We start from the raw sequence: 27069 nt of genomic DNA, 5'->3' as shown, positions 1-27069 counted from the left end.
TTTTATTGCCGGACTACAAACTAACATTAAAAGTGCATGACGCCACCTACAGTGTAATATTATGACTTTATAACATTTTATTCTGTTTATCATGGTTTATAAAGTTAAGATGAGTTATGTATATTATAATCTTAATCTACTATATTGTATAAACCTCCATTACTTCTTTTATTTTAAAAAAAACCCGAGAGATTGTAACTTCGGACGTGCACACAGGTATCCCCCGCGGAGCCAATCAGGCAGCACGCTCTCGGTTCCGTGTTTTGCAGTGAAGCACACCCACAACTGTCAGCGCTGCACTTTAGTATGAAACACTGCGACCAGGAAGTCCTAAAATAACGCTGTACTGGCTCATCATGTTATATCTGCAGGCTGCCCACAATCGCACCATGGTAGGTTCTTAACAAGCTTGTCTTATTTGTTTGTGATCCAAAAGAAGCTAAATGTTCCCTGAAGTTTGGGGTGTTTTAAATTCACCTGTTGCTGTGTGGTGTCTGTGCTTTGTTGTGTGGTCTGGTGTAAACGTCGTCACTGAGTCCAGTAGTTGAATGCTGCAGAGTGGTCGGAAAACACAGCAGCAGAGCGGACTTTGAATAGTAGAGATCTCATTACTAAGTAGTCAGGGCAAAATCATATCTATATCCATATACAAAAAATTTTGAAATATCTTTTTAAGGCTCTACACGTTTTATATTTGTAGTATGAATCAGTGTGAAAACATTTTAAAATATTAAACCTGGAATAAATGTTTAATTGTGGAGCTGTGTGACAGAACATCTGCTGCAGTGGGGTCTGCTGGTTTCAACCTGTTGCTTCCTGGCTTAAAGACAAAGGGCTCACATCTCTTTTTCTGTCACATGCTCACTCTTTGAAACCAGTTTTTGTAATTGCATTGTTCATAAGCTACTTAGTATGATCAGATATTACCCTGCAGCTGGTCTGATGTCACATTTTACACCTCTAGAAATAAGTTTCAAAACATTACTCAGTTTCATAAAAGAGGAACTTGAATGACTGTTTTGGAGCATGGAGTGGTGGACAAGATTCATGGCTGATGAGAAGTGAGATTGTGGCTATTTGAAGTCTGCATTGTCTGATGTCCATCGCCAGACATGAAATCCTCAGTTCATGTTGTCAATTTCCACAGTTTCCACAAAACATGAGACGTCACACACTAAAACCCTGTGGTAGAGGAAGTATGCAGATGATTTACTTATGTAAAAGCAGCAATATCACAGTGTAGAAGTACCCTAAAAGTCGTGCATTCAGTCTTACTTAAAGGTTCTGTATATGACATTCAGAATCTTAATACAGCAGCAAACAATAATGTAAAGATAAAGTGGAGTAATGTCCTGAGTAAAGAAATAAGTCATGCTCCCTCTGTGTGTGTTGTAATCTGAGCATCTCTGTTTTTTGTTGTAGTCGACAATCCAGCTGCAAGTGCATGTTACGCCCCATTTCCACTGAGCAGTTCAGTTCAGTTCAGTTCAGTTCAGTATGCTTTTTTCCGTTCTCACTGTGAAAAGTTGTGGATGGTACCAATGGTTCCGTCCCCATGTTTGGTCCCCCCTCTGTTGGGGTACCTAGCACACAGATCTGGTACTAAAAGGTGGAGCTGTGAACACTGCAGTCTGATTGGTCAGTAGAGGACGGTCACTCTGCTCAGGGCTGAGTTGTGTCTGGTTTTGAGGCTCATGTAACCACTGTTCATACTGTGGAGAGGTTTATTAGAAAACTGTAACTATTAAATGAAAGGATGTTTTGCTGCCTCTCACAGCAGCCGGAGTCTGAGAAATAATAACTTAATTCACTGGGCCGACTGCCGGCAACTTTTAAGGTGGAATGTTTACTTGTAATGTTACTCAATGCAGGAGCTGACGATAGGGCTGCCACGGTTAGTCGACTAATCGATGACTAATCGACTATCAAAATAATCGGTGACTATTTTAGTAGTCGACTAATCGGTTTGAGTCATACTTTTCTTTTCATAGAAAAGTACTATAAAAGTACCCAAAATACTCCTATTGCAGCTTCTTATGCACAAATATTGGCAGCTTCACACACTCTCCCATGATGGTGAACTAAAAATCTTTGGCGAGAGTACGAAACAAGACATTAGATGACATAATTTTGGGGTTTGGGAGAGACAGACCGACATTTTTCAACATTTTAACACATTTTTTGATAAAATGATTAGTTGACTAATCGAAGAAATAATCAACAGGTTAGTCGACAATGAAAATAATCGTTAGCTGCAGCCCTAGTTGACGACGTGAATCCATCAGCACACCTTAAATTTCACTGGGACAACTTTAACCATTATTTTACTTTTTATATGACATACACTTTTAGTAATGAACAGATCTTCAAGCATTTATATGTATTAATTTCAGCCATATTATGTGAACTGCATCCTTCGTTGTTCCTGTGGGTTACAGCAACACTAAACCCCTGAGCTTGCCTGAGAAGGACTAAATGCACAAACCTGCTATTTTTAAATATCCCATGGAGAGAGACTCTCACTGCAGCCTGTTTTATTTTGTTCTGAAAATGTCAGCGTGCAGCCTCGTTCTGTGGACGATAAACGAGGTGCAGACTGATAAAGGAGGAAATACAGTGAGTGCTGGACGGAGCAGTGAGTGACAACAACCCCGCCCACATTTAAGAGGACTGTTTGCAGTGGAAACACTAGGGTCTAGGTACCATGTCTGAAGGGTTACTGTTGGTTCCAAAGGTACCATACTGAAAGTGTTTGGTGGGCTTTAGTCCCTGTGAGTGCCTGTGTGTGTATTCCATTGGCTAGCTAAATGCTGCTGGTCTATGCTGGGCTCAAATGGCGGTTACCACTGACAACAGTGACGGCATGTTCGCAAAAGTGTTTCTCAAATGTCATGTAAAGTTACTGAGTGTTTGCACTGTTAGCAGCTAGCCCCCAGCTAAGCCACCTCCATACTGAGAGCCAAGTGCAGACAATCCTGGCTCAGGCTCTGAATGTTGTATACAGCTCCTTTTAAGTAAATGTAAAAGTGTATTCACATCAAAGTATACTTTAAGTACCAAAAATAAAAGTACTACAGTCTGTAGACATGGTTAATTTTGCTGTAAAGTTTTAACACAGGGGATTAACACAAAGTTTCTTCTGGAGCCAGCCTCAGAGAACTGCAGTTTTTGGCACCTCTGTGTTGGCTTCATTTTTCAGCCCTGGTGGTTGATGCTTGACACATACAATTAACAGAATTTAATGTCTCAGCCCTTCGTCTGGCAGGACCTGCAAGTGTGTAAAGTATGATTTAAAAGAAGGTTGATATTTGTGATGTTCCAACTAAGAAAACAAATTGGCGTCCCTGAACCAAAGGTGCTGGGATTCAAATTAGTTTATTAGTTTTACGATATTAATCTGATTCTGTACTGTAACTATAGCTGTCAAACAAATGTAGTGCAGTGTAAGCACAATAGTTCCCTTTAAAATATAGTGGAGTATAAGGTAGTATAAAATGGAAATACTCAGTTTTCACCACTGCTTACAAGACCACACAACTCAATTATAGGGGGAAGCAATCTGTGATCAATTCCAGCTCTCCAAACTGAACAATAAACTGTAAAAATGTACATATTATTAAACCTGGCTTTAAACTGATAATGTGGTCTAAAGAGTCTGAGTCTGTCTCATAGTAAAGAAATAGTATCTAATGTGTCTTCCTGTTAACTCTATTTTCAGTGACTTGTTTCACAATGAGTAAGAGGAAAGGCAAAGCGATCAGTGATGCGACAGCTGTGAAGAGCCGCAGAGTGACAGCTGCAGGTACTGAAGATGCTCCAGATGATACGAACCACCAGAGACCGTCCTCCAGCGGTTGCACGCCGTCCACCACAGTGAGTGATTTACCCCCATGAAGCGCTTTATCTCTCCTTATCACCAGGTCATTAATGGTTGAGGTTTGTTTTCTGTGTGTATTTGCAGGGAGATATCGGCCTCATTGAGAGCATCACTCTGAAGAACTTCATGTGTCACCATTTGCTCGGTCCGTTCCAGTTTGGGCCCAATGTGAATTTCATCGTTGGCAACAATGGAAGTAAGAGCTGGATTTCTAAATGTTGTGTGATCGGCTGGTTTCTTTGGTTTGTGTGTTTAACACGACAGCCCAGCCAGAGCTACAGATCCACAGTATGTACTCCTTTTAAACCAGAGCAACTTGATAATAAAGCATAGGACAGGATCATTATTAATTAAGCTACCGATTATCGAGTCAATTAATTGTTTGGTCAGTAAATTGTCATAAAAACAAGGAAAATGCGAATTGCAATTTCCTTTGTTTCCTGTCATCTCTCCATTAAAATGATCTAATAAAGGCACAAGAATGCCCCCCAAAAATAGCAATAAGACAAAAGCTGGGTTATGTTTTGGGTTTTGCTTTAAAAATTACGATCATTAGCCAATTTATTAAAATAGTTGCAGACCAGAATATACTGTAACTACATCATTTGCTTGTCACTTCATTAAACAATTAGTTGACAATTAATTTCAGCTCATATGCCACCAAATTAGGGTCGTCTTCTTATAGTGGAATATTAGAATTATTATGGGGCACGGAGTAATTCATATGATAGAACAGGCTCCCCACGTACAAACGCTGCGTCCTTGCTGCAGTGGATGTTGGTTCGATTCTGACCTACAGCCCTTTCTTGCATGTCATCCCCACTCTCTCCCCATTTCATACTACCACCCTCCTGTCAAATAATGTCCAAAAAGCCCAAAACATAATCTTAAGAAAGAATAATCAGTGTCTGAATAAGACTTTTTTAGTCAGTTTGTTGTTTTTTCATAGAATTTTTATTTTTATGGAGAAGTAGTTACCTTAAAAAGAACTATCTTTTTCATCATAATATCCACAGATATGCTTAAGTTTTTAATAGACATTAGATAATTAAAGATGCTTATGCATAAGAGATAAAAAGGTAACCATTTCAAATTTGAATTATCATCAAATTAATTACTGTGCCTTGAAAGACTCATGGAAAATACCGTACAGCATCAACCAAACTGTTTTACTTAAATCTTTATTAAATTCATTTTTCATTACACATTGACGTGTCAGTTACAACAGCATAATGAAGTAATAAAATAACTGAAAAATAATATGAGTTAACAAAACAAAAACTGCTGGGTAAATACACATTTTTACAGCCTTAAGGATTAGTGTATCTATTGATGATTATTCCAGTCCAGTGTTGTCTTTTTGAGTCTTATATAGAGTCCATGCCCCATTTTCTTCCTGGTTGTGCTTCTTGTCGTCTCAATATGTGTCAATTTCCCCATTGAAAAAGATTTTTTCCACAATAATTAGCCATTGGTTCCTAGTGAGAGCTTTCTTTCTTGCTACTGGCAATATTATGATCAAATTTTTATCACTAGCAACAACGTTTTCTTCAGAAAATTTACATAAACAAAGCGCCAAACAGCTGTGAGGAACCTCATATTCTAGAATGTGCTAAAGCGCTTTACATACCGTTTCCCAAAATACGGTTATTTTCTTGCATTTCCAAAAATAAAGTATCGACCAAACAAGAGTCAACAGTCTTCCTGATGCAGGCGTGCAGGTGCAGCATGCAGTGCTGGCTTGTTTTATGTTTCCTTTTTTAGAGGGTGGGCGGGCAGCAGGCGAACCCAGTGATAACGCTGGTCCCTTGTCCCTCAACTCCAGTGACATTAACACACGAGCGAGCATTTCAATGTTAATGGTTTTCATTATGAAACTTTGAAACAAAATGATTCAGTGTGTGGACATTTTATGCACATGTTAACGATACCGTGATAATTCTGATATCATGATATGAAAATTTTATACTGTTTTATTTCTATTTGGCATACATTGTGTGGGGAAAATAACTGAAAAGTCAATAAAAGCATCTTAACATTTAGGGACAGAAATCATGTACCTCGTAGCTGACTAAAATGTATTTGTTAAAGATGTTCCTCCTGATGCATTTGTATTTACAAGTATTTGCATATCTGTAGTTCCGCCTTTGAGTGAGTACTGTCTGTTTGCTCTCCGTGCAGTCATTTAATCCCTTGCCTTTGCTGTCTTTCAATTTAATTCTCAGGTGGAAAAAGTGCAATCCTGACTGCCCTGATCGTAGGCCTCGGTGGAAAGGCCACCGTCACAAACAGAGGAGTGTCTCTGAAGGATTTTGTAAAGACCAATGAAAAGTAAGTCAGGCAACATCATGTTGATACCTGAGTGTCCTTATTGTGGTTTTGAAAATGCTGTAACTACTAGAATACCATGACAGTGTAATCTGCTCTCCAGTACTGCAGATATAACGGTGAAGCTGAGAAACAGAGGACCAGACGCTTATAAAAGGGACGTGTACGGTGACTGCATCGCCATCGAGCACCGGATCTCCAGTGATGGATGTCGGACCTGCAGACTGAAGAGCAAATCAGGTGATTTTTCCTGAGTTACACATGATGTCCATGTCCTTAAATGTCAGATAAACCAGACACACTTGGGAGTGAAGACAAAGCACTTCAGCGAGACCCTCATCCCTCCGACCTGTAAACATTCTCTACTCTCAGTCAGGAAGTTTCCTTTATAAACTCACATGTGTATGTTTGGCACTGTTCCACTGTTTTGTACCATCTGTCTCAGTGTGAATGTAACTGTAACATGTATTTACATTCACACATGGACTGATGTTTTTCATAGGATATAAATATCACTGAGTTATTTTTTAGATGTAAAAGGAACTTCTCTTGCCAGCATGAAGTGTGTTTAACCATCCACATGATCTCTGTTGGGTCGATGCTGGTTGTAGCAAATGAAATCGTCAGGACCCGTAGGTAAGTATCTGACACTTTTAATGATGTACAACAGAAGGAACAGAAAATGCTTAGTTTCCTTCTGCTTCTGTGTTAAAAGTGTCACATACTTATTTGGGGGCTGATGACTTAATTTGCTAATTCTGTGATTTTGGGGCACTCACTATACTCTAACATACTTGCAAGTTCTTATGCAGGTGGCACGGTGTTGCAGTGGTTAGCATTGTCGCCTCACAGCTAGAGATTACCTGGCTGGGACCCAGGGTGGGGGAGCCGTTCTGTGCAGAGTTTGCATGTTCTCCCCGTGTCAGCGTGGGTTTTCTCTGGGTACTCCAGCTTCCTCCCACAGTCCAAAGACATGCAGGTTAATTGGTGACTCTAAATTGTCTGTAGGTGTGAATGTGAGTGTGAATGGTTGTCTGTCTCTATGTCAGCCCTGTGATAGTCTGGTGACCTGTCCAGGGTGAACCCTGCCTCTCACCCAATGTCAGCTGGGATAGGCTCCAGCCCCCCTGTGACCCCTAACAGGATAAGTGGTTACAAAAAATGAATGAACTGATGACCCCTAGTGGCAGAAATCACATCTTTTAATCAGTTAATTGCTGCCCTCCAGCAGTCATGTTGTGCCACTGAGTTTAATGCAGCTATTTTCATCTCCTTCAGGACGGCTAGAATCTAAACATTTGTTGTCTTCTGTCTTGTTTTTCAGGACAGCTTATCTCAAACAAGAAGGAGGAGCTGACCGCGATTTTGGACCACTTCAATATCCAGGTACTGTCTCTGTACTGTGCAGCTCTTTACAGTTTGCATATTTTAAATTTTATTTTATATTTATCTTGGCTTTTGCAATACTTCTTTGTATTCTTTTCTCCTATTATGTTTATTGTGACTGTAAGCAAACATTTTAACTTTAACTTCCAGTATATTCTATTTTCAGACCTTTTAAATGCAGAAATGATTTTGATTGTTATAAAAACACCGTCCTTACTGCAACATAATGTTACCAGAAGGCCTCAGCAGCACATGTGTTTCATGTCTTCCAGTTAGATAACCCAGTGTCCATTCTCAACCAAGAAATGAGTAAACAGTTCCTGCATTCAAAAAGTGAATCGGACAAGTACAAGGTAACACACCACCATGTTATTTATGAGCGTTGATTCATAAGATTACATCTGTATTTAGAGAGGCTGATATAATATTAATATTTTCTCATGTTTGAATGAATATTTTTGGCCTCTTTTCTGCCTTTGTAGTTCTTCATGAAAGCGACTCTGCTGGAACAGATGAAGAGGGATTACATCCACATCAAGCACACTAAAACAGTGACACGTCAGCAGGTCGAGAGGCAAGAGGAGGTACTGTATTTATGATTCATCACATCAGGTCTCTCAGCATCAGTTCAGTGATTCACAGATGGGAAGTCTTGATGTGGTCAGCCAGGACATTTTGAGAAGATTTTAAAAATTGTAATTTTTTGTTCAGTTATGGTATTTATTTGTATTTAAACACAGAGGATTGTTCTATTTTTTTTGTTGTTGTTGTTGTTTTTGTTTGTAGTGGGTTTGTGTGAGGTACTTATCCATAGTCATTGTATCACCTACAGTAGATGACAGTTGGCACACCCCTAGCTTGGAGAAGCAGGCAGGAGTACAGCCATGGAAGCTAAGTAATGTACTGCTGTGTATAGAGGCAGCAGCGAAATTTGAACCCCCTAAAAAAATCAAAACCAGTTTAAGTGTACGCTGTGTGTAGAATATTGCTAAAATATATTTTGTTGCTTCCCCCGTCCACAGCAGTACATTTCCTAGCTTTCGTGTTGGCAGAGCCCAGTCTCACTCCAAAGTCGTCGAAATCCCGCACTTGAGCAGTGACTTCTGGCATCAGAAACCAACGAAAAAAGGCGCCCTCTAACGTCCAGCGGCATCAGTGGGAAACACGGCAGGACAAGCACGAAAGTTAAGACGTTAAAGTCCGACTGGGGCGGGCAGGAGGGGTGGTGGATGGCTCCAACAAGGGCGACTTTCACCCGAGAGAGCGGTGTTCGTGTCCCCTACAATTCTAAAGCCAAACCCTGTTCTTTTTCCCTAAACCTAACTATGTGTGTTGCGTAAACCCAACCAGGTGTGTTTGTTGTTGAAGTCAATTTGCAATGCTTTACAGATGTAGTGCCTTTATTTTGAAAGAGACTGTATGTAAACGTTAAATTTCCTGTGAAGTGGATTTTGAAAGAAGACAATGCATGAAACAGGCAGAACTTGACACGGTGTCCCAGAACGTAAACAACCAATGCACCCTGGGTACCTTTCACATCGTATCTGGACGTGGAAAGTCCATGACCAAACGTCAATATGTAACGAGGTCAGAGTGAGAATGTGTTTGTCGGTACCTCTGTGTGCGTCTCGAATCTGGGGATTGCCAGCCGTCATCTACTGTAGGTGATACACAAGCCTCAACCTCCAAGACTTAAACATGAAGCCAACAAGGAAGTGCCAAAACTGCAGTTCTTTGACTTGCCACTTGAGGCTGGCTTCAGAAGCAAGTGAATCCCCATAGGCCCTCGTGTTAAAATGTCCAACTTTACAGCAGAAATAAACATGTTTACAGCTTGGTACAAAAAACGTTTACAAAAAAAATGTATAATTAATGGCAGGAGGCTTTAAATGACAGGCTGTCTGGCTTTTCAGTCAGATCCACACCTCGCTCCTTCACAGTGCCATCCTCTCACCCAAATATGGTCACTTCTTTTATTTATCCTTTATTTAACCAGGTAAAACTCATTGAGATTTAAAAACCTCTTTTACAAGAGCGACCTGGCTAAGAAAGCAGTGCACAAACAACACCACATAGAATTATACAAACAGCATAAAAATGTACAAATTACAGATTACATAAGGCAAACACAAGAGCCGAAAGATCTCCTTTCTCGATCCTTCAAAACTGATCTGAATTCCCCCAGGCCAATAAGTTCAGTCAGTCCTAAATCCTTTTGCAAGTCGTTCCAGCTTGAGGGGGCAGAAAATTTAAACGCCTTTTTCCCCAACTCAGTCCTGACTCTTGGGACCTGCATCTGTATGATGTTCTGGGATCGCAGTCTGTAATGGCAGACACACTTCTGATTCCAAAAAAACAAGATGGCTACAGCTGAAATGCCAAACTCAAGACTTTAAAATGGGAGTCCATAAACCAGTGGGTGATGTCATGGTTGCTACGTCCATCTATGGTATTACACCAAGTATGGATAAGTACCTCATACAACTCCACTTCAAAAAATCCAAAATATCCCTTGAAGTTGAAGTGGTTCATGTGCTATTATCTGGATACTGATAATACCTTTTTATGTCATGGGTTGTACGCTCAGTCCTGCTTGTTTTATAAATTGTATTGTTCTTCTGCCTATAAAGCAATTTATAACTTCTTTTTAATGAGTATTATCAAGATAAAATGTTCTTACTTGCTGCTGATAAGTTTGTCCATGAATAACTAAACACGTGCTGTATATTCCTGCCAAAAGAAAAATCTAATAATTTACAGTCTTGGACATTTTTTTGTTCAGTCGCTCAAGGACCTGAAGCAAGAGTTCCTGCAAAAGAAAGAGAGGTATGAAAGTTTGCCGTCCTTCAGCGAGATGAAGGTGGTTTTGGAGAATCTGAAGAAAGCAATGGCATGGTGTTTGGTAAGAGTTCATCACTGCATAAAACAGTTTATAAAAAACTTAAATTAAATATGAATTATAGCTGCTTTTTCTATAATTTATTATAAATTGTGAAGAGTGTGTGGGACGTGTGAAAAGAGGAGAAAGCACATGAAAGGAAAGTGAAAGAATCTAATGCCTTTTCTGTAGGCTCGTGATTTTCAATAAGATAGATGTGTTTTGTTTTTTTTTTGTTGGTTTTTTTTTTAATCACTCTCAGGTCAGAGAGAAGGAGCAGCTTGTACAGCAGTTAAAGGAGGACATTGAAAAGGAGGCGAATAATTACAAACACCAGGACAACCTTAAGCTCTGTCAGGTGAGTCAGAAGTGTTCCTATTCAGCTGAATGTATATGAATCTAATTATGAAGCCCTTCGTCAAAGCTCAACCACCATACAGACTGTCTGTAATTAGATGTTGACAGTAGATGTTCTCAAGTGGACAAAACAACAACTTCCAACTCATACGTAATTGATTTTTAGATGTTTGTCTTTAAGGATAAATTCACCTTTTTTGTTATCGCTCACACAGACTAAGGTCACGCAGGCACAGAAGAAGCTTCAGTGCATCAAAAGCAGAGCTGACAGCCTCAGGAAGGAACAAGAGTCTCTATCAGAAGACAGTCGCAGGTTTAAAGAGCAAATGAAGGTCATCAGCAAAGCTCACAAGGAACAGGAGGTACTGACTGGGGAAGTATAATAACCTAATATATCAAGTGTGCACCATTTACATCTGTTAAAGTGGCACTCTTTCCCACAGCTGGTTTACTTTCGGGCACTGAACAAACTCAAACAGTCAGAGCAGGAGCAAAATCTTCTTCAGGAGAAAATCAACAAGGCAAAAACAAGGTAGGGCAGTCGAAAGGTTGAAGAGGGAGTCCAGCACTTTTCAACCTGAATCTTATTTTCTCATGTTTTTTTGCGTCTACGAGATTCGTAGGAACAACAGTTTTTGAAATTGGTCCAGTATTGAGAGCGCTGCAGCTGACTGCAGCAAATGAGGGGACAGTGTAACACAGCTGATTTATACAAGCAGATGGACACCCAAGACTAGTGTCACCAATGCAGTATCTGACTAAATGTCTCTCCTTCTGTTACTGAGTTATGACATTGAATAATGTACAGAAAAAGTTTTTTCGCAGAACATGATGTCACAGTGAAGTTGACCTTTAACCGTTTGGACATGAAATTGTTACTTCGTCGTTTTATCCTGTTGGACAGCTGTGTGAAATTTTGTCATTATAAGTGCATGAATTCTTGAGTTATGTTTTTAGAGTGACCTTGACCTTTGACCACAAAATTCTAATCAGTTTGTCGTTGAGGAAAATTTGAGGAAATTTCCACAAAGCCTTCTTAAAGGCCCGTACACATGCTGTGTCTTTAACCACCTGGAAAACGCGAGGTCAGGCACTGGGCGCCACTCATGTGCCTTTTCTGTGCCAGCTGCAGGTTGCATCTGAGGTTACTAAGCAGCCTCAAAACGCACGATATCGTAGCCTATTTACACGAAATCCTGAGTGCAAAGCTGATCTTCTTTAAGGTGCTGTTTGTGTGTAGACCTATCATCCGTGAGACAGATGTAAAGATCTGGGCAGCCCTGCAGGAAAATGGTCACGGTGGTGCAGTGGTTAGCATTGTCTCCTCACAGCAAGAGGGTTCCTGGCTCAAACCCAGGGTGGGGGAGTTTGCATGTTCTCCCTGTGTCAGCGTGGGTTTTCTCAGGGTACTCCAGCTTCCTCCCACAGTCCAAAGACATGCAGGTTAACTGGTGACTCTAAATTGTCTGTAGGTGTGAATGTGAGTGTGAATGGTTGTCTGTCTCTATGTGTCAGCCCTGTGATAGTCTGGTGACCTGTCCAGGGTGTACCCTGCCTCTCACCCAATGTCAGCTGGGATAGGCTCCAGCCCCCCCCCCCCCCCCCCCCCATGACCCCTAACAGGATAAGTGGTTATGGAAAATGAATGAATCAATGGTATGTACGGATGAAGGGAAAGATATCTATCGGCTGTGATTGGTTGTTCCTCATCACGACATGGGTTGCGTGCTTCTGAATTCCAAAAGTTGACCTCAGGGTGCAGCTGTCGCGCCCTGAAAAATAGGTGCTCGGGAATGCATGCACGCCACAACAGCATCACTCTAGCTTTTGAACGCGACTGCCACACATCAACATTAAAGACAATGAATCTGAGGGCGCCAAAAACACAGCATGTGTACGGTACAGAGATATTGTGTTCATTAGAATGTGACTGACACAAGGTCCCAGTGATTCCCCTACGGCCTTTTCAAGATATCACTTTCATTAGAATGAGACAGAAGCAAGGTCATGATTTCCTTGACCTTTGACCACCTGCAGCACTCTCACTTTATACTGGACCAATTTCAGAAGTTGTTTTTCCCACAAGTCATGTAGACAAAAAAAAACCTGGGGCAACAGGTTCCAAAATGAAAAGTACTTGAGTTCTCCTTTTAAAACTCTAAATTCTTTATCTTCATACAAATACATTTGAAATGATACTGTTTTCTCCATGTATTTTAGTGTAAGCCTGAACAATGATGGAGAGACAGAATATACAGAACAGCAGAGGAAGATATCCAGTCTGAAAGAGCAGCTGGCAGAGCTGGAGACACAGTGCACACAGCTGAATCAGGAGATCAAAAACAAACATCAGGCACTTTTCAAAGGGAAGGAAGAACGAGACAAGCTCAGGTACAAGAAACTATATTTGTTTTTACATTCATGTGCTGTCGAGGAGGTGTGGTATGTGAGTCTGAGTTATCTGTAGTCCAGTGAAATGTCCTTATTGAGCTGTGTTTGTATTGACCAGATTGGAGGAGAGAAACATCCAAGGTCTGTACGAGTCCAAGCTGAGGAGGAAGAATCAGGTCCTCGCCAGTCGATCAAACAAACTGAAGCGGTTTGGAGATCATGTACCCGACCTGATGGGTGCGATTGGTGAAGCGCATGCCACAGGACGCTTTCTCAAGAGACCCGTTGGTCCAATAGGTGACTGTTTTTCAGGTTTTTCTTCCTGCATTATAGAGATTATAAAGTACATAAAGGAACAGTTTGACATTTTGTAAAATATGCTTATTTGCTGTCTTACTGAGAGTTAGATTAGAAGATCGACATCAGAGGGGCAGCACAGAGCCAGGCTGGCTGTTTCATACTGTTCCCAGTCCTTATGCTAAGCTACACTAACTGGCTTCTACCTCATTTTGATTTGAGAGTTCATCGTCTCATCTAACTCCTGTCAAGAAATAAATTAATTTCCCAAAATGTTAATCATTTGCTATCTTATATGTAAAAGCAGAATTCTGTCCAGAGATCCTTTAAAAATGGCCGTACATATAATAAGACAAGATAATACTTTAGGTTTATACATTTGCAGTGAAGCGGTTGACTTGTACATACTGTAGTTGACAGTGTGTGTTTGCTCTCAGGGGCGTGCATCAGTTTGAAGGATCCCTTGTTGGCTGTAGCCGTGGAGTGCTGTCTGCGGAGCTTCATGAAGGCTTTCTGCTGTGACAACTATAAGGACGAGGCGGTCCTCCAGGAGCTGATGTGTCGCTATTATCCAAAGGGCAACAGGCCGCAGATCATCGTCAGTCCTTTCTCTGACAAAGTTTACAACATTCATGGACGGTCAGCAGCAGCAGCAGCAGGATTTCAGATGTGTTGACTTTCTCCTGACACATTTTAAAACCCCATTTTGTTTTCTTCTTCTCAACTGTTTTATAGGAAAGCATATCATCCAGAATACCCGTCTGTGCTGGACATAATCACAGCAACGAGCCCGGTCATCATCAACTGCCTGATTGACATGAGGGGGATCGAATCAATCCTGATAATCAAAGTTAGTTTGTCTTTGAATGCATGTTGATGCTGATTATTGCACACTGAGCTGCTTTAGGACTGATGCGACCTGCGTTTTGTGTTTTATCAAAGGAGAAAGACAAAGCGAGGAGGGTCATGCAGCAGGGCCGGCCTCCTAAAAACTGCCGCGAAGCCTTCACTGCTGAGGGAGATCAGGTGTATCCGAACCGTTATTACACGTCCGACTTCAGCATGGCCAAATATCTCGGCGGGGATCTCGAGACTGAAATAAGGTAACTGTTTAATGTGAGTCTATGTGCAAAAAACAAAAGAAAAGAACAAGAAAAAAAACATATTTAAGGATGGATTTAGGGGAGAAAAAAGTAAACCTGAAGCACAAGTTAAAACCAGCTGCTGGCAGTGACCTAGATTTAAAGAGCAGATTCTGACTAACAGACTTCATCCTGTCAAAACTAGTAGGAATGTAAGAAAGTGCATATACTCCAGCGCTGTCCTTAGACTACTTTACTTGAGTCCATTTTATGCATTGTTATACTTATACTCCACTGTATCTCTTTTTACTCCACTACATTTGTCTGACTCCTTTAGTTACTTTCAAGATTACAGTATTTCAAAACCATGGATCTAAAGATTTGGTAGTTTTGAACTTTTCTGATAAACGTGTTGAGGAAATTATCCTACATGTTAAAGCTAAATAAAAAAAAATGCTCTTGTTATCAGCTGGAAAATGCATCGTCACAAAGCTGAAAACAGGGCTGTTTTTCTAACATCGTAACTTTTTTTTAGATCTGTGGTTCTCACAGGACGGCCACGCTCCAAACATTTGATGCTCTTATAGAATATGATGCATTGCTTCAGACTGAACAAACTTACAGTATATACAGGATTGACAATGAGCACAGCCTTAAACAAGCATGACTAACTTGCAGTGAAATATTATCACAGTGTGGTATTAGTACTTTTACTGCAGTGAAGGATCTGATCCTTCCTTCACACTGCCAGTAAGTATTATTAAATAAAGAAAAAGGATCAGTGACACAGACATAAAAAACACAACGGCAAAAGGTGTATTTTGGGTCAAAATGGAGCCAATTTTAATTTTCTTAATTATGATATAAGTATCTTTTAAAGGGATACTTTTTAAACCAGGTCTGTGTCACCGTGATGTGGGGTGTGTTCAGCAGCTCCCACAGCTCTCCAACCCTCCGCCAGCTTAAATCCGCCAGATTAAATGAAACGCGTCATTGATGACGCAGAAACACGCATTTTGCGTCATCTGGCAGAGTTTTGATCACAGCAAGGGTGGGGAGTTCCTGGCAATGCCAGCAAGGGGGGTCCGTGTATTTCACGGCCATTCATTTTTCGTTTCGAAATAACAAATTGAAACACGGAAAACCAACCATTATCCGTTTTTTGTTTTGAAATGACCAAACGAAAAAGGAAAGAACGATCCGTTTCCCGTTTTTTATTTGATAATAAAGAAAAGAAAAATGGAAAACGAATCGTTATCCATTATCCATTATCCGTTATCCGATTTAATTTGGGAATTTAAAACAATCCTGTGGGAAACTCCTTTCTCTATTTTTTATGTTTCTTCTCTGTGACCAGTAAGTTGCATTCATGTGGTGTTGGAATAATCGGAAAAATGACTTTCCGACTGGGAAAATACACATGAATGCCTGCTCATGTCGGAAAAACAACTCGGAGATAATTTTGGAACAGGAGTTGCCGACTTGACTGAAATTGACGTCACTTTCACAGAAAACTGGCGGTCGAAAAGAACGTTTGGTCCATGGTAATAAAACTTTTTATTAATTCACGTATTGCATATCATTTTTTGCGGACATGTAATGTGTAATGTGGTATGCCGTTAGTTGCTGTCCATGTAGAGTGACCTAGATTAGTTACAAAAGTTATTTATTAGCATAACATGTCAGATAAAGCAATATTCTAGTAGTTATAGGAAATGTACATGCTCTGTATGTACATTTCATAGACCACATGAATGCAACTTTTTGGTCACAGAGAAGAAACGCACAAAAAATAGAGAAAGGAGTTTCCCACAGGGTTTTTTTAAATTCCCAAATTAAATCGGATAACAGATAACGGATAATGGATAACGATTAGTTTTCCGTTTTTCTTTTCTTTTCTTTATTATCAAATAAAAAACGGGAGACGGATCGTTTTTTCCTTTTTCATTTGGTCATTTCAAAACTAAAAACGGATAATGGTTGGTTTTCCGTGTTTCAATTTGTTATTTCGAAACGAAAAACGAATGGCCACGACCGTATGACTGCGTAGAGGGAAGTATGCATCTACTGCTAGCTCACTTAGCACCATTAGCTAGCTAAATGTTACAGCTCAGCTGAGGAGGACGCCATTAATGTTTATATCTCGTGCTGTCATGAGCACAAGCCTCGTGTCCATGAGTAGATGCACACTTCCTGCTGCACAGTGATACTGTTGGCAGGTGTAGTTCGGTACAAAGTGACAGTGTGAGATATAAACATTAACGGCATCCACCTTGGCTGAGCTGTTAGCTAGCTCAGTGGTGCTAGGTGAGCCAGCAGTAGATGCACCATGTCATGATTTCTGGAAGGAGACATTGCTTTTCAGTCTTTCAGATGTATTTTTTTGTCTCTTTGAGCACCACAAGCTGAGTGCCATCTAGTTCCATTATATTAGAGAGAAGGCAGACATCTCTATGGCCAATATCTCCAACACTCTGTAACTCACACCTAAATAATCTAGACTGATAATATGTATTTTTGAATTTGTGTTGAACTGTCCCTTTAAATTAAGAAACACTGTGTGATGTTATTGACATCAATTGATGTACAATATACTACATTTCCCTTTCCCAATGCTGCATTAATATCATTTACTGCTTACAATAAGTGAAATATTCTCTTAATATACAGCAGCTTCACTCTCATGTCAGATGGGAACATGTTCTGCTCGGGTTTATGAATTTTCAAAAGGGGTGTATTGTGACTGTTTTCTCAACTGTGGTAAAGTATGCCTGTGTGGGGTTGTGGTTTGAGATAAAAATCATTGTGATTTGAGATAAAAATCAATCCTTCCTGTCACAGTATGTTGGAGTCAGACCTGGAGAATCTCCAGGCTCAGCTGTCCAGGTTTCAGCTCCAAGTGAACTCTGTAACTGAGGACATCGTGAGCATGGAGAGCAAGCTGAACAGCACCATCATGACCCTGAAGAAGACTCTGGTCAGTGAAGCATACTCTTGCAAGATGTGCACCAGAAGCTGGTTTAACTTGCTTTACATTCTTCTGTTCTCCTTGTTTGCACTTTCATTTGTATTCCTCCTCCTCTTGCTTTTTTTCTGCTTATTTTTAAAGCTCTTTGTGTGGAATTAATCTTGATTTTTAGAAGGTTAAATTGGAAATATGTTCAGTTTTCTTTTCTGTCTTCAATGCAGGCCTCTGTGAATCAAGTCAAGGCAGCAATAACTGAGCTAGAGACTGCTGGCGAGGAGCAGATTGACGACATAAGCTCCTTGGTGATTATTTAGTTTTTATTTGTACTCCCTTTTTAAACAGACTTAAATCCTATCACAGATTATGTAAATCTGATGTTATTGAATGCATCTTGCAGGAAGAAGTTGCCCAAGAGAACCAACAGAAGATCGAAGCAGAAAAGCAGACAGTTCATGAGGCAAAGACAGAGCTCGACAAGCATCGGAAATCAGCAGAGGACATAGAGTCTAAGTACTCCTCTTTTAGAGAACGCATTGATCAGCTCTCCGAAGACACCGAGCCGTTAAAGGTGCAGCGCAGCTTTGTTGTATCACTTTGTTTAGAGGCTAAAAATAGTTTCAGAAACCAAAAGATGCTGCTGTGTTAGGCTCGTTACTCCTGTCACATGAGGATTGTTTGAATGTCAAGCCTTTTATCATAGGATGTAAGCATGTCCTCGAGAAGTAGTGATGGTGAAATTGATGTCTGTTGTTTGTTGACCCGCAGGATGAGCAGCTGAAGCTGGAGGCGGAGCGCGCCAGACATGAACGAAACATTAAGATTTTAGAAAACAAACTGAAGGCTCATGAAGAAAACATCCAAGCTATGAAAAGGGACCTCGCTGTAACAGAAAAAGAGTTACAGGTAAAGAGAGCTGCACTTCATTTGTTCTCCAGATCACATCTAGCTGTTATATTTACCTCATGCACATATTGGAGGCTTTCCTAACTACAGAATTGCTACACAGATCAGCTAGGAGTTCATAAACTCAACCATAAAGATGATTTACTGCCTCCAGAGTGATTCAGAGTTGTCAGACTGACATCAGATCTCACATGTGATGACAGGAATACGTGGCCAAAGCTACAGAAATCAGTCCAGAGCGGCAGCAGGTGTCCAGCAGTGCTAAGAGCATCGATACTGAAATCACTCGGCTGCAGAGGAAGATCAAGGTGTACGAGAGCAACCATGGCGAGCAAGAGCAGGTGATCAGGTAAGAAATCACTACTTGTGAGTACAGAATTATTTTAGATTTGGTACGAAATATTTCCCAGAGAGAGCTGCTCTGGAGGCAGAACTGATTTGGCTGACTGCATATGAAACATCAGAGTCAGTGTATACACAAGATGCATGTACATTGGTGGTTGAATGTAACCCAACTAAATATTTTTACTCAGCTACTATGTTGTTGTACAAATTTAATGTATTTGTAAATTACTGAAGCATTTACATTTTATGCTATTTTAGCAGACATTTTATTTTTCACCCCTACCAAATTTCAGAAAATATGTAAGTCCTTCTTACTGTGCTGCATTTTATTTTATACAAACTGTATTGTTATTGATTAAACTACCCAGCAGTTTATACAGTGGTTAAAATTATCAGTAAATGTTGCTTACACATTAGAGCTTAGATTGGGCCCAAAAAATTCAGCCCGACCCGGCCCGAGCCCGTGCACGTTATGTCCGGGACCGGCCTGGCCCGTCCAATTAACTGTAATTAACGGCCCAAGCCTGATTTAAACCCGACATTTTTCAATAAGTTGGCTGTTATAATTAACGCTAAGGACACACCGAGCGCGTTAGTGCCGTGGAAGTCCTGCGAGTGTACTCGCAGGCGCTTGACTGTCCACACAGGCAGCGCATTTCTCCTGCGCTCTCCGCGCCGGTTAAACATCGACTCCACTCGTCTGTTCCCGTCATTTTAAACATGGGTAAGTCCATATTTTCATTGTTTTTTATAACCTAATAAGTTAATGACAATTTGTCATTGCATGTCCATGTATTGAGCGTGTTGGGTAAACACTGAATGAATAGGGCATATTTTTTGGAGGCCTCCCACTTATCTCTACCCCCCCCCCCTTTCTGTATGTGTGAATTGCAACCCCCAACCTGTAGCCATTTCTCTCTCTCTCTCATCTCTGACTCTCTCTCTCTCTCTCTCTCTCTCTCTCTCTCTCTCTCTCATATCTGACCGGGCCCGGCCTGGGCCCGTCAGAAGGGTGGGGGGTCCCGGCCCGACCCGGCTTGGGCCCGCGGGCTGGGTTGGGCCGGGCTCGGGCTCGGGCAGAGAATCTAAGCTCTATTACACATTAATATATAACTATTACATTGGGCATTTTTCTGCATTGTACAGAAGCCCTGAGAGGCAAGTGAGAAAACAAAACTGTCTAATCTAAGGAATTTTCTCTCCAGCGCTGAATGATTTGATTTGTTAAATGGGTTTTGCCACAATCATCTGTCTGAGTTCCTTAAGAAAAAATCCAAAACAAAGTTTCAGCGGTGATTTTGTTTTTTGATCAGGATCATTTTACTTTAGTGTTTGTTGTTGTAATACGTTCTTTGGCCACAAGAGGCTGAAGTGCATCAACCCTTCAAAGAGGACTGAAAGCATTCATGTGTTCCTCCAGGTTGGTTTCTTCATTCACTCTAAACACAAGGTACTTGCACTGCCTTCCCTCAGCTTCCCCTTGAAGTAGAGAGATATAGTGGATTTAATTGTCTGTTGTGGGGTGTATGTGATGCGATGTGTCTGGTTGTTTGCATGATATGGGGTGTTCTTGGGTTGTGGACATGTCCACAGAACCATATACGGAGTCTCCACTCAACACATGATCACCCTGCTGCTGATTGGATTCAGTGCAGCTGAAAGATTTTTTTTTGGTCATTTTGCCTTTAATGGCAATGACAGATAAGCGTGAAAGCGGGAGAGAGAGGGGGGATGACATGACAGTAAAGTTACGTAACTTGCTAACACACAATATATATACCAGTATATATGTATATATATATATATATATATGTATATATATATATGTTCAGAGTGCATAAAGAAATTAAAACTGAATGGTTTTAGTCCTCTTCACAACATGGAGTAGTGATGCACTAGCCTCTTGTGGCTGGAATGAGTATTACGACAACAAACACATAAGTTAATTATCCTGGCAAAACTTTTGTTTTTCATGTGCTATGAATTTGTAAATGCTGGAGAGAAAACAGTTTATGTCGGACTTAGAAAATGGATCATCAGGATTTGTTTTTCTCCATTGCCTCCATAGCATTGGATACTTTTACTTTTTATACTTAGAGTAAATTTTGCTGATAATACGTGTGTACTTGCGTAACATTTTAATGCATGACTTTTACTTGTAATGCAGTGTTTTTACAGTGTGGAAGTTTTACTTTAACAGCAAAGGGGCTGAGTCATTTGACCACAGCGTACGTGACCTTTTCAAATCAGCTAACCTATACCAACTATCCATCTTAAAGGAACTGTGTGTACGATTTTAGGGACTTTAGTGGCACCTAGTGGTGAAGATTGCAAATTGCAACCAGCTGAAACGTCCCCTGATTAGAATTTCCTCAGTGTTTGTTACACAGGGAAGTTTACCAGGAGCCGAATTATCCACAGAGGTTTCTTCCTCTCCATAACAAACAGACCAGGTGATTAAAACAGGTAAAAACACAGAATAAAGCAGTGTCATGGTACAAATCAGTGCTTTTTCTATGTTGTATTGGACATTGTAGACAGGCCACTTGACAAGCGAATACTAATGTGTGCTCACTTACTTTCTGATCCAGATGTGCAGGAGGTTTTACACAGAGCCTAATCATCCACAGAGGTCACTTCCTCTCCTTTTTTTTCCTAAATTCAAATTTTTATTGATTTTTGTTAAGGCCTTACATGACAGTTCTAGATGTCAGATGAGACATTCAGTCTTGACTAACAAAAACTATATGAACAAAGTAAAAGAGATCTGTACAAGAGGGGTTCGGCACTAGTCCCAATCCGCCAAAAAACAATCAAAATAATGAAATTAATTTTGAATAAATAAACACATTAAAATTGACAGTGAAAATAATATATCTAGAAAAAAGGGATAAATACAAAAACAAAAAATTGTCAGGGCAAGACAAAACAAAAATCACACTTCGCTTCCTCTCCTAAACAAATTTAAAAAAACCTGGTGATTAAAGCCAGTGAAAACACTGAATAAAACAGGTGTGTGTAAAAAAAAATTAAAAAAAATATCTGTGGTTTTTTCAAAGCTGCTTAGCACTGACAGACGTCTAACTATGGTGGGCGACGCAAAATGGCGAAAACACAAATGGCCCTTTTTAGAGCCGCTATTTAGTTTGTCCATTCTGGGCTACTGTAGAAACATGGCGGTGCATCATGGTGGACTCTGTGGACGAGAACTCGGTCCCTATGTAGAGATTAACAGTTTATTCTAAGGTAAAGAAAGCAAAATTATTCTTATTCTCAGGTGATTACACATTAAAGAAAACATATTTATAATATTCCATATCTGCCAATATGTCCCAAATAATGTTTTTTTAGCCAAATAAAGATGTAGAGGTGCCTTCTAGCTTCTGTGTGTCTTTCACAGATTTCTTTCACCACTGACGGTTTCTCCAACTTTACACATCAATCCGATCTGCCCGTTGGCCATCACTAAATCATCCTCTGCCCTCGTTTTACACATCCACACACTGAAGGCTCGAATCAGAAAAATTTAGGCTATGTCATTTTCTGCCCTCATTAGGGAGTACGCCGAGGCCCTCTCTCTCTACAAAGAGAAAACCAACCAAGTGAGAGATCTGCGGAGGTTCATCGATCGACTCGATAACATCATGTCAGACAGGCAGAACAGATACAAAATAATGCGTAGGTAAATAACGGCCTGCACAATCCAGATACACATGATTATAGTGTCTCACTGCTCCTGCTTTTGTCTGAGTCTTTCTTTATTCTTCTTCCTACAGGTCCCTCTCTGTCAGATGCAAGTTGTACTTTAATAACTTTCTGATAAAGATGAACTGCTGTGGCTCTATGATTTTTGATCACAACAATGAGACACTCTCAATCTCTGTAAGTCTAATTTATTTATTTATATTGTAAATTACTGAGATGATTTGTTTGTGTGTTTGTTTTACGGCATATATTGTGTTTTGTCTTACAGTGGAAATAGTCAGTGAGTATTTTAACTGCAAATCAAAGTTATAAAGTGACATGTCACTGAGGGGAAAAAAAAGACGCAGTTTAATGACCTAAACACAGTTAATTTTGAATAAGATGGGGTGGTGACCATGTACTGGCAACACCCCTGGTCCTCTGTCTCCCATCAACTTATAAAAACATCTTGGTCAAAAAACTGGAACCTGCGACATGCTCTACCTTTTAACTTATCAAAAAAAAAACAAAAAAAACCAATAACGTTGAATTCATGTAATCCACAAACCTGTTCTGGCACACACGAAGGTGAAGCCACCGGGCAGGGAGGATGACGGTGGGAGTGACATGCGGTCGCTGTCCGGTGGCGAGCGCTCATTCTCCACTGTTTGCTTCATGCTCTCCCTGTGGGAGATCACCGAATCACCCTTCAGGTGCCTCGATGAGTTCGACGTCTACATGGTGAGCACACAGAAATATCAGAAACATACACACACGTAATTTGTATAAAAAGATGTATGTTTGGCTTTCACTCACTTTGATTAACCTTTCATTTTCTTTAGGATATGCACAATCGCAGAATCTCTCTGGATCTCCTCCTGGAGCTGTCAGAGCGGCAGCACCTCCGACAGTTTATCTTCATCACTCCCCTCACTACCAGGTGGCGCTCTTTTTGATGTTTGTCTCTGTTGACAAGCTGCCTTTACCAGAGCCCAAACCTTTACATTTGACATTACATTCACTTTTACATCTTTGTGTCATGTATGGAGGCTAAACAGTGCCATTAGATCAATTATAGATATTGTCTAATTTTGGCTAATTCTTATTTTTTTAGTGTATCATTTGCAATTGTTTTATTTAGTATGTAAATATAACTAGAAAAGAAAGACAATACCAACTCAGTGTTACTCTAATCAGTTTCTATTTCATTTTTCTTTCTTTAAATAATGTATTTTAATGCATTTTTGTATTTTTTTGTGAAAATACCTAAAACATAAAATCAAAAACATTTTTACTTATATCTTAGTAAATATTAAAACATATTTATAAATTATTACAAAATTATAGAGAATATATAATTTAAGAATTTGTTATTAGTCCTTTACAAATAGATTTAATTGCATTATTTAAATACTTATTAAACTATTTAAATAATAATGTTTTAATTACCACAGTGCACGCTGCAGCTGCCAAATCTCTCTGAACACTTTGAAATTTCCTGTTGTCCCTCTTTATTATTATGATTATTATTATTATTACTTCATTCACTGTGTCAGTGATCCCACCATTGGTTTGTGTCTTTCAGAAATCTGCCTAAAACCAGCCTCATCAAAATCCACCAGCTTCAGGATCCAGAAAGAGTTCGTAATGAAACGGTGGATGAAGATGTTTGAACTGCGCTCCAGTGACAGACATAAGGAATGTTTATGTGCACACTCACTGTTTATTTTTCAGTATTAGTGTTTGTGTTTGAGAGTTACAAATGTCATTTCACATTTGTTTGTTTTCTGGGATGAAGTCATGGATGTGTAGTGGAGCTAACATTTGTGTTATTACAGTAGATGGTGTTGTTTGTGTGTTAAATGTGTTTTTAATCTAAAGGATTCTCTTAAGGCCCAGATACACCAAGTCGACATCAAAGAACTAGTGGCAACAAAAGCAGACTGTTGCGTTGCCTCACAACGCCTGTGTCTGGGCCAAAAAGTTGCACTTGAACACACCACTAAGCCTTCAACTAACTGCTAACTAGCATGTACATTTTGCGTCTGCGTGAGAGGAAGTAACTCTCCATACCAGCAGGTGGAGGTAGTCTGTCACTGAAAAACGGAAGCAAGAAGACCGACAGGACGGGTTTAAGACAGTAGTTAGCCAGTTAGCACATTAGCAAAACAACCTGATGTTAACCTGTGCCCTTGCTTAGAAAAACAAACAATGACAAACCATTTGTGCTAAAGAGCTCAGTGGCTAAAAAAAAAAAATCTTACCCCTTTTAAAGAGTTTGTTTCGATCTCATGCCCTCTTGGCTTTTGCAATTTGTTTACTTTCCTCACTTCCGTTTCTCCTCTTTTGCGCTGAGCTGAACTGCCAATCACAGTGATTTCATTCATTGACAGGCCCCACCAACTCTGACGATAATTTAACGTGCTGAATCAGCTGGAAAAAAATCCTAGCAGGGTTGAAGAGAGCCAAAGGTGCAGGACACTGCACAAACTAGGGTAACAGACGCTCACTTATGTCTCAACATTGACCAACAGCCGACCGGTGTGTCGGGGCCTTTGAGGATGTTGATTAGTTTGCCAGGTTAAACTTTTTTGGTGTGTCAGGTCAAGTTGGTTTTATTTATATAGCGCCAAATCATAACAGAAGTTCTCTCAAGACACTCAGATAGACCATTTCATTGCCATTTTGTTGCTACGGCAAAAGCTTTGGTCCCTGCTTACTTCCTGTCAGCTACAGCAACAAAATACTCCAATGGTAAACACACTTGGACCCATTTAGATGGTTTATGTTGGTCAAGTTTGAAACAGTCCAGGGCAGTCTAGGGCAGGTCTAGCACTAAGCACTTCAATTTAATTTACGAAGACTCAAAAATTCCCTTGTGAGCGAGCGTGTGGCGATAGCGGCAAGGAACATCTTCCTTTTAGGAGGCAGAAAGCTCTAACAGAACCAGGCTGTAGGTTAGCAGCGGTCTGCCTCGATTGAGAGAGAGAGGAGAGGGATGGGTGAGTGTGTTTGGGTGTAAAGAGCCTTTAGGGGCCGCTAGCCAGACTCTTGATATTAAACCTCATTTCCACTGTAGGTACCACTCAACTCAACTCACATTTGGTATATTGATCATTTGTTTTCCCTGCAGGCAGAACCCCCTCAATTTAGGCAGGATTCTCAGCTGATTGTCGAAGCGATACTGTGGAACTTTTAAGTATTTTTTTTTTCTTTAACTGGAGTGTGGAACTTTTGTCTCCCCCCTCTGGCAGTGAGAGTAATCACTCAAGACTGACTCCCAAGGTGGTCTGAGTATGGTTTTCGTCAGAGGGGTCTGAGTTCTGTTGGAGTGTTCACATATGCGCAAAAAATGCTGAGTCACTGCTCTGAGTCCACTTAGAGGGCTGAAAAGGACCTAATGTGAAAACTTGGAAAATGGCGGGTTTGTACAGGATGTTCCTCGATGCACAGTTGACGGTTCTCTCTGACCAGTCAGTGGTCTGCAGAGTTTTAACCCCACCTTGTTGTATTGGTTCAGTTCACATGGAACCTTGACCAAGGTGGTACTAAAACAAAGTTAATTAGTTGTTCGTATTCTGAATATCGTAAACATTTAGTCAATCTCAATGATTTTTTTTCTGATTGTATTGTATCAGGTTGTATTTATAGGGGTCGAAACTTCAGCAACATTGTTCTTTTCTTTATGCTGCCAGAGTTTCGACTTCTCTCCCTTCGCCGTGCACCTTGAAAGTAGGTGTAGTTTTGCTTGAAACCCCCACCCTGCTCCAGGTTTTATTTATCTCATTAGTAGCCTCTGCTGGCGTAATGACCTGCAGCATGGTGTCCTGTTGGTCAGGAGGATATTACTATAACTGGGAGGTCACTGGTCTGATTTCCACCACAGCATTCTTCAAAAAAGAAAACCTATCTTTACCGGTTTATTAAACAAACTTGTTAGTTCTCAGTTTGAACTAGTGGTGGTGATTAACACAGATGAATAGAGATGTTTGTGTGTTAATAGTCATGCACTGTACCAAGTTTAAGATTCTAGTATTATAAATTGTTTGTGCTCAGCAGGTAAGATGTCTGGCACCTAACTTATACATTATTATGATATACTGTCTCTAATATTATGAGTATATGTTTGGATCACAGAGAGTTATTTTTTTCTCTTAATTTGAAGGTTGTATTAATACAGCAAATACATGACTATGTTAATATTATATGTAATTAATTAACTATTATATTTTGACTGATGTAGTTGATACTGAGTTTACATGCTTTTAAAATGTTACCCTGGAAATGTTTTAATAGAGTTTGCTATTGTAGTTTAGTTTTACCTCAAGAGTCTGGTACCAGAGAGAAAGGTTTTCACTGTGTGAACCAGAACTCTACTCAACCTGTCAGTGTTAATATTTTCACAACATTTTGCTCCTATCATGGTTTGAAGGTCATCATATCTGTTTCATAAACATATACGCTGTTGCTGTCCACTTCTCTCCAGTTCTTAAAAACTCTCATCTAGCATAGTTAACTGTACCTGCCTGGAAGAATCATAACAACCGTTACAATAAATATTGGATTATCTGGA

General features: G+C 40.1%; 1 protein-coding gene across 2 annotated transcripts; it reads left to right on the top strand.

Moving 5' to 3' along the window:
• Positions 1-271: 271 nt before the first annotated feature.
• Positions 272-27069, top strand: smc6 (structural maintenance of chromosomes 6). 2 transcript variants are annotated; one of them, XM_033643588.2, is made up of 27 exons: positions 272-392; positions 3719-3873; positions 3962-4073; positions 6103-6208; positions 6309-6445; positions 7530-7591; positions 7864-7944; positions 8074-8175; positions 10374-10493; positions 10732-10827; positions 11042-11188; positions 11270-11358; positions 13047-13217; positions 13336-13514; positions 13952-14153; positions 14250-14364; positions 14457-14617; positions 17438-17573; positions 17786-17866; positions 17962-18132; positions 18330-18467; positions 18671-18816; positions 22369-22494; positions 22589-22694; positions 23085-23237; positions 23339-23436; positions 24082-27069. In XM_033643588.2, the coding sequence occupies exons 2-27, from the start codon at positions 3733-3735 to the stop codon at positions 24167-24169; spliced, it is 3264 nt and encodes a 1087-aa protein (XP_033499479.1). In that variant the 5' UTR covers positions 272-392; positions 3719-3732; the 3' UTR covers positions 24170-27069. The 2 variants fall into 2 exon arrangements, 1 of the variants encoding a protein (XP_033499479.1); XR_004502582.2 differs by lacking the exons at positions 23339-23436; positions 24082-27069 and having other exon boundaries at positions 22369-22490; positions 23085-23225.

The sequence above is a fragment of the Epinephelus lanceolatus genome, chromosome 15 (assembly GCF_041903045.1).
Source record: "Epinephelus lanceolatus isolate andai-2023 chromosome 15, ASM4190304v1, whole genome shotgun sequence".
In the NCBI taxonomy this organism is placed as follows: domain Eukaryota; kingdom Metazoa; phylum Chordata; class Actinopteri; order Perciformes; family Serranidae; genus Epinephelus; species Epinephelus lanceolatus.
The sequence above is the reverse complement of the archived record's forward strand: the minus strand, read 5'-3'. Positions and strand labels throughout refer to the sequence as shown.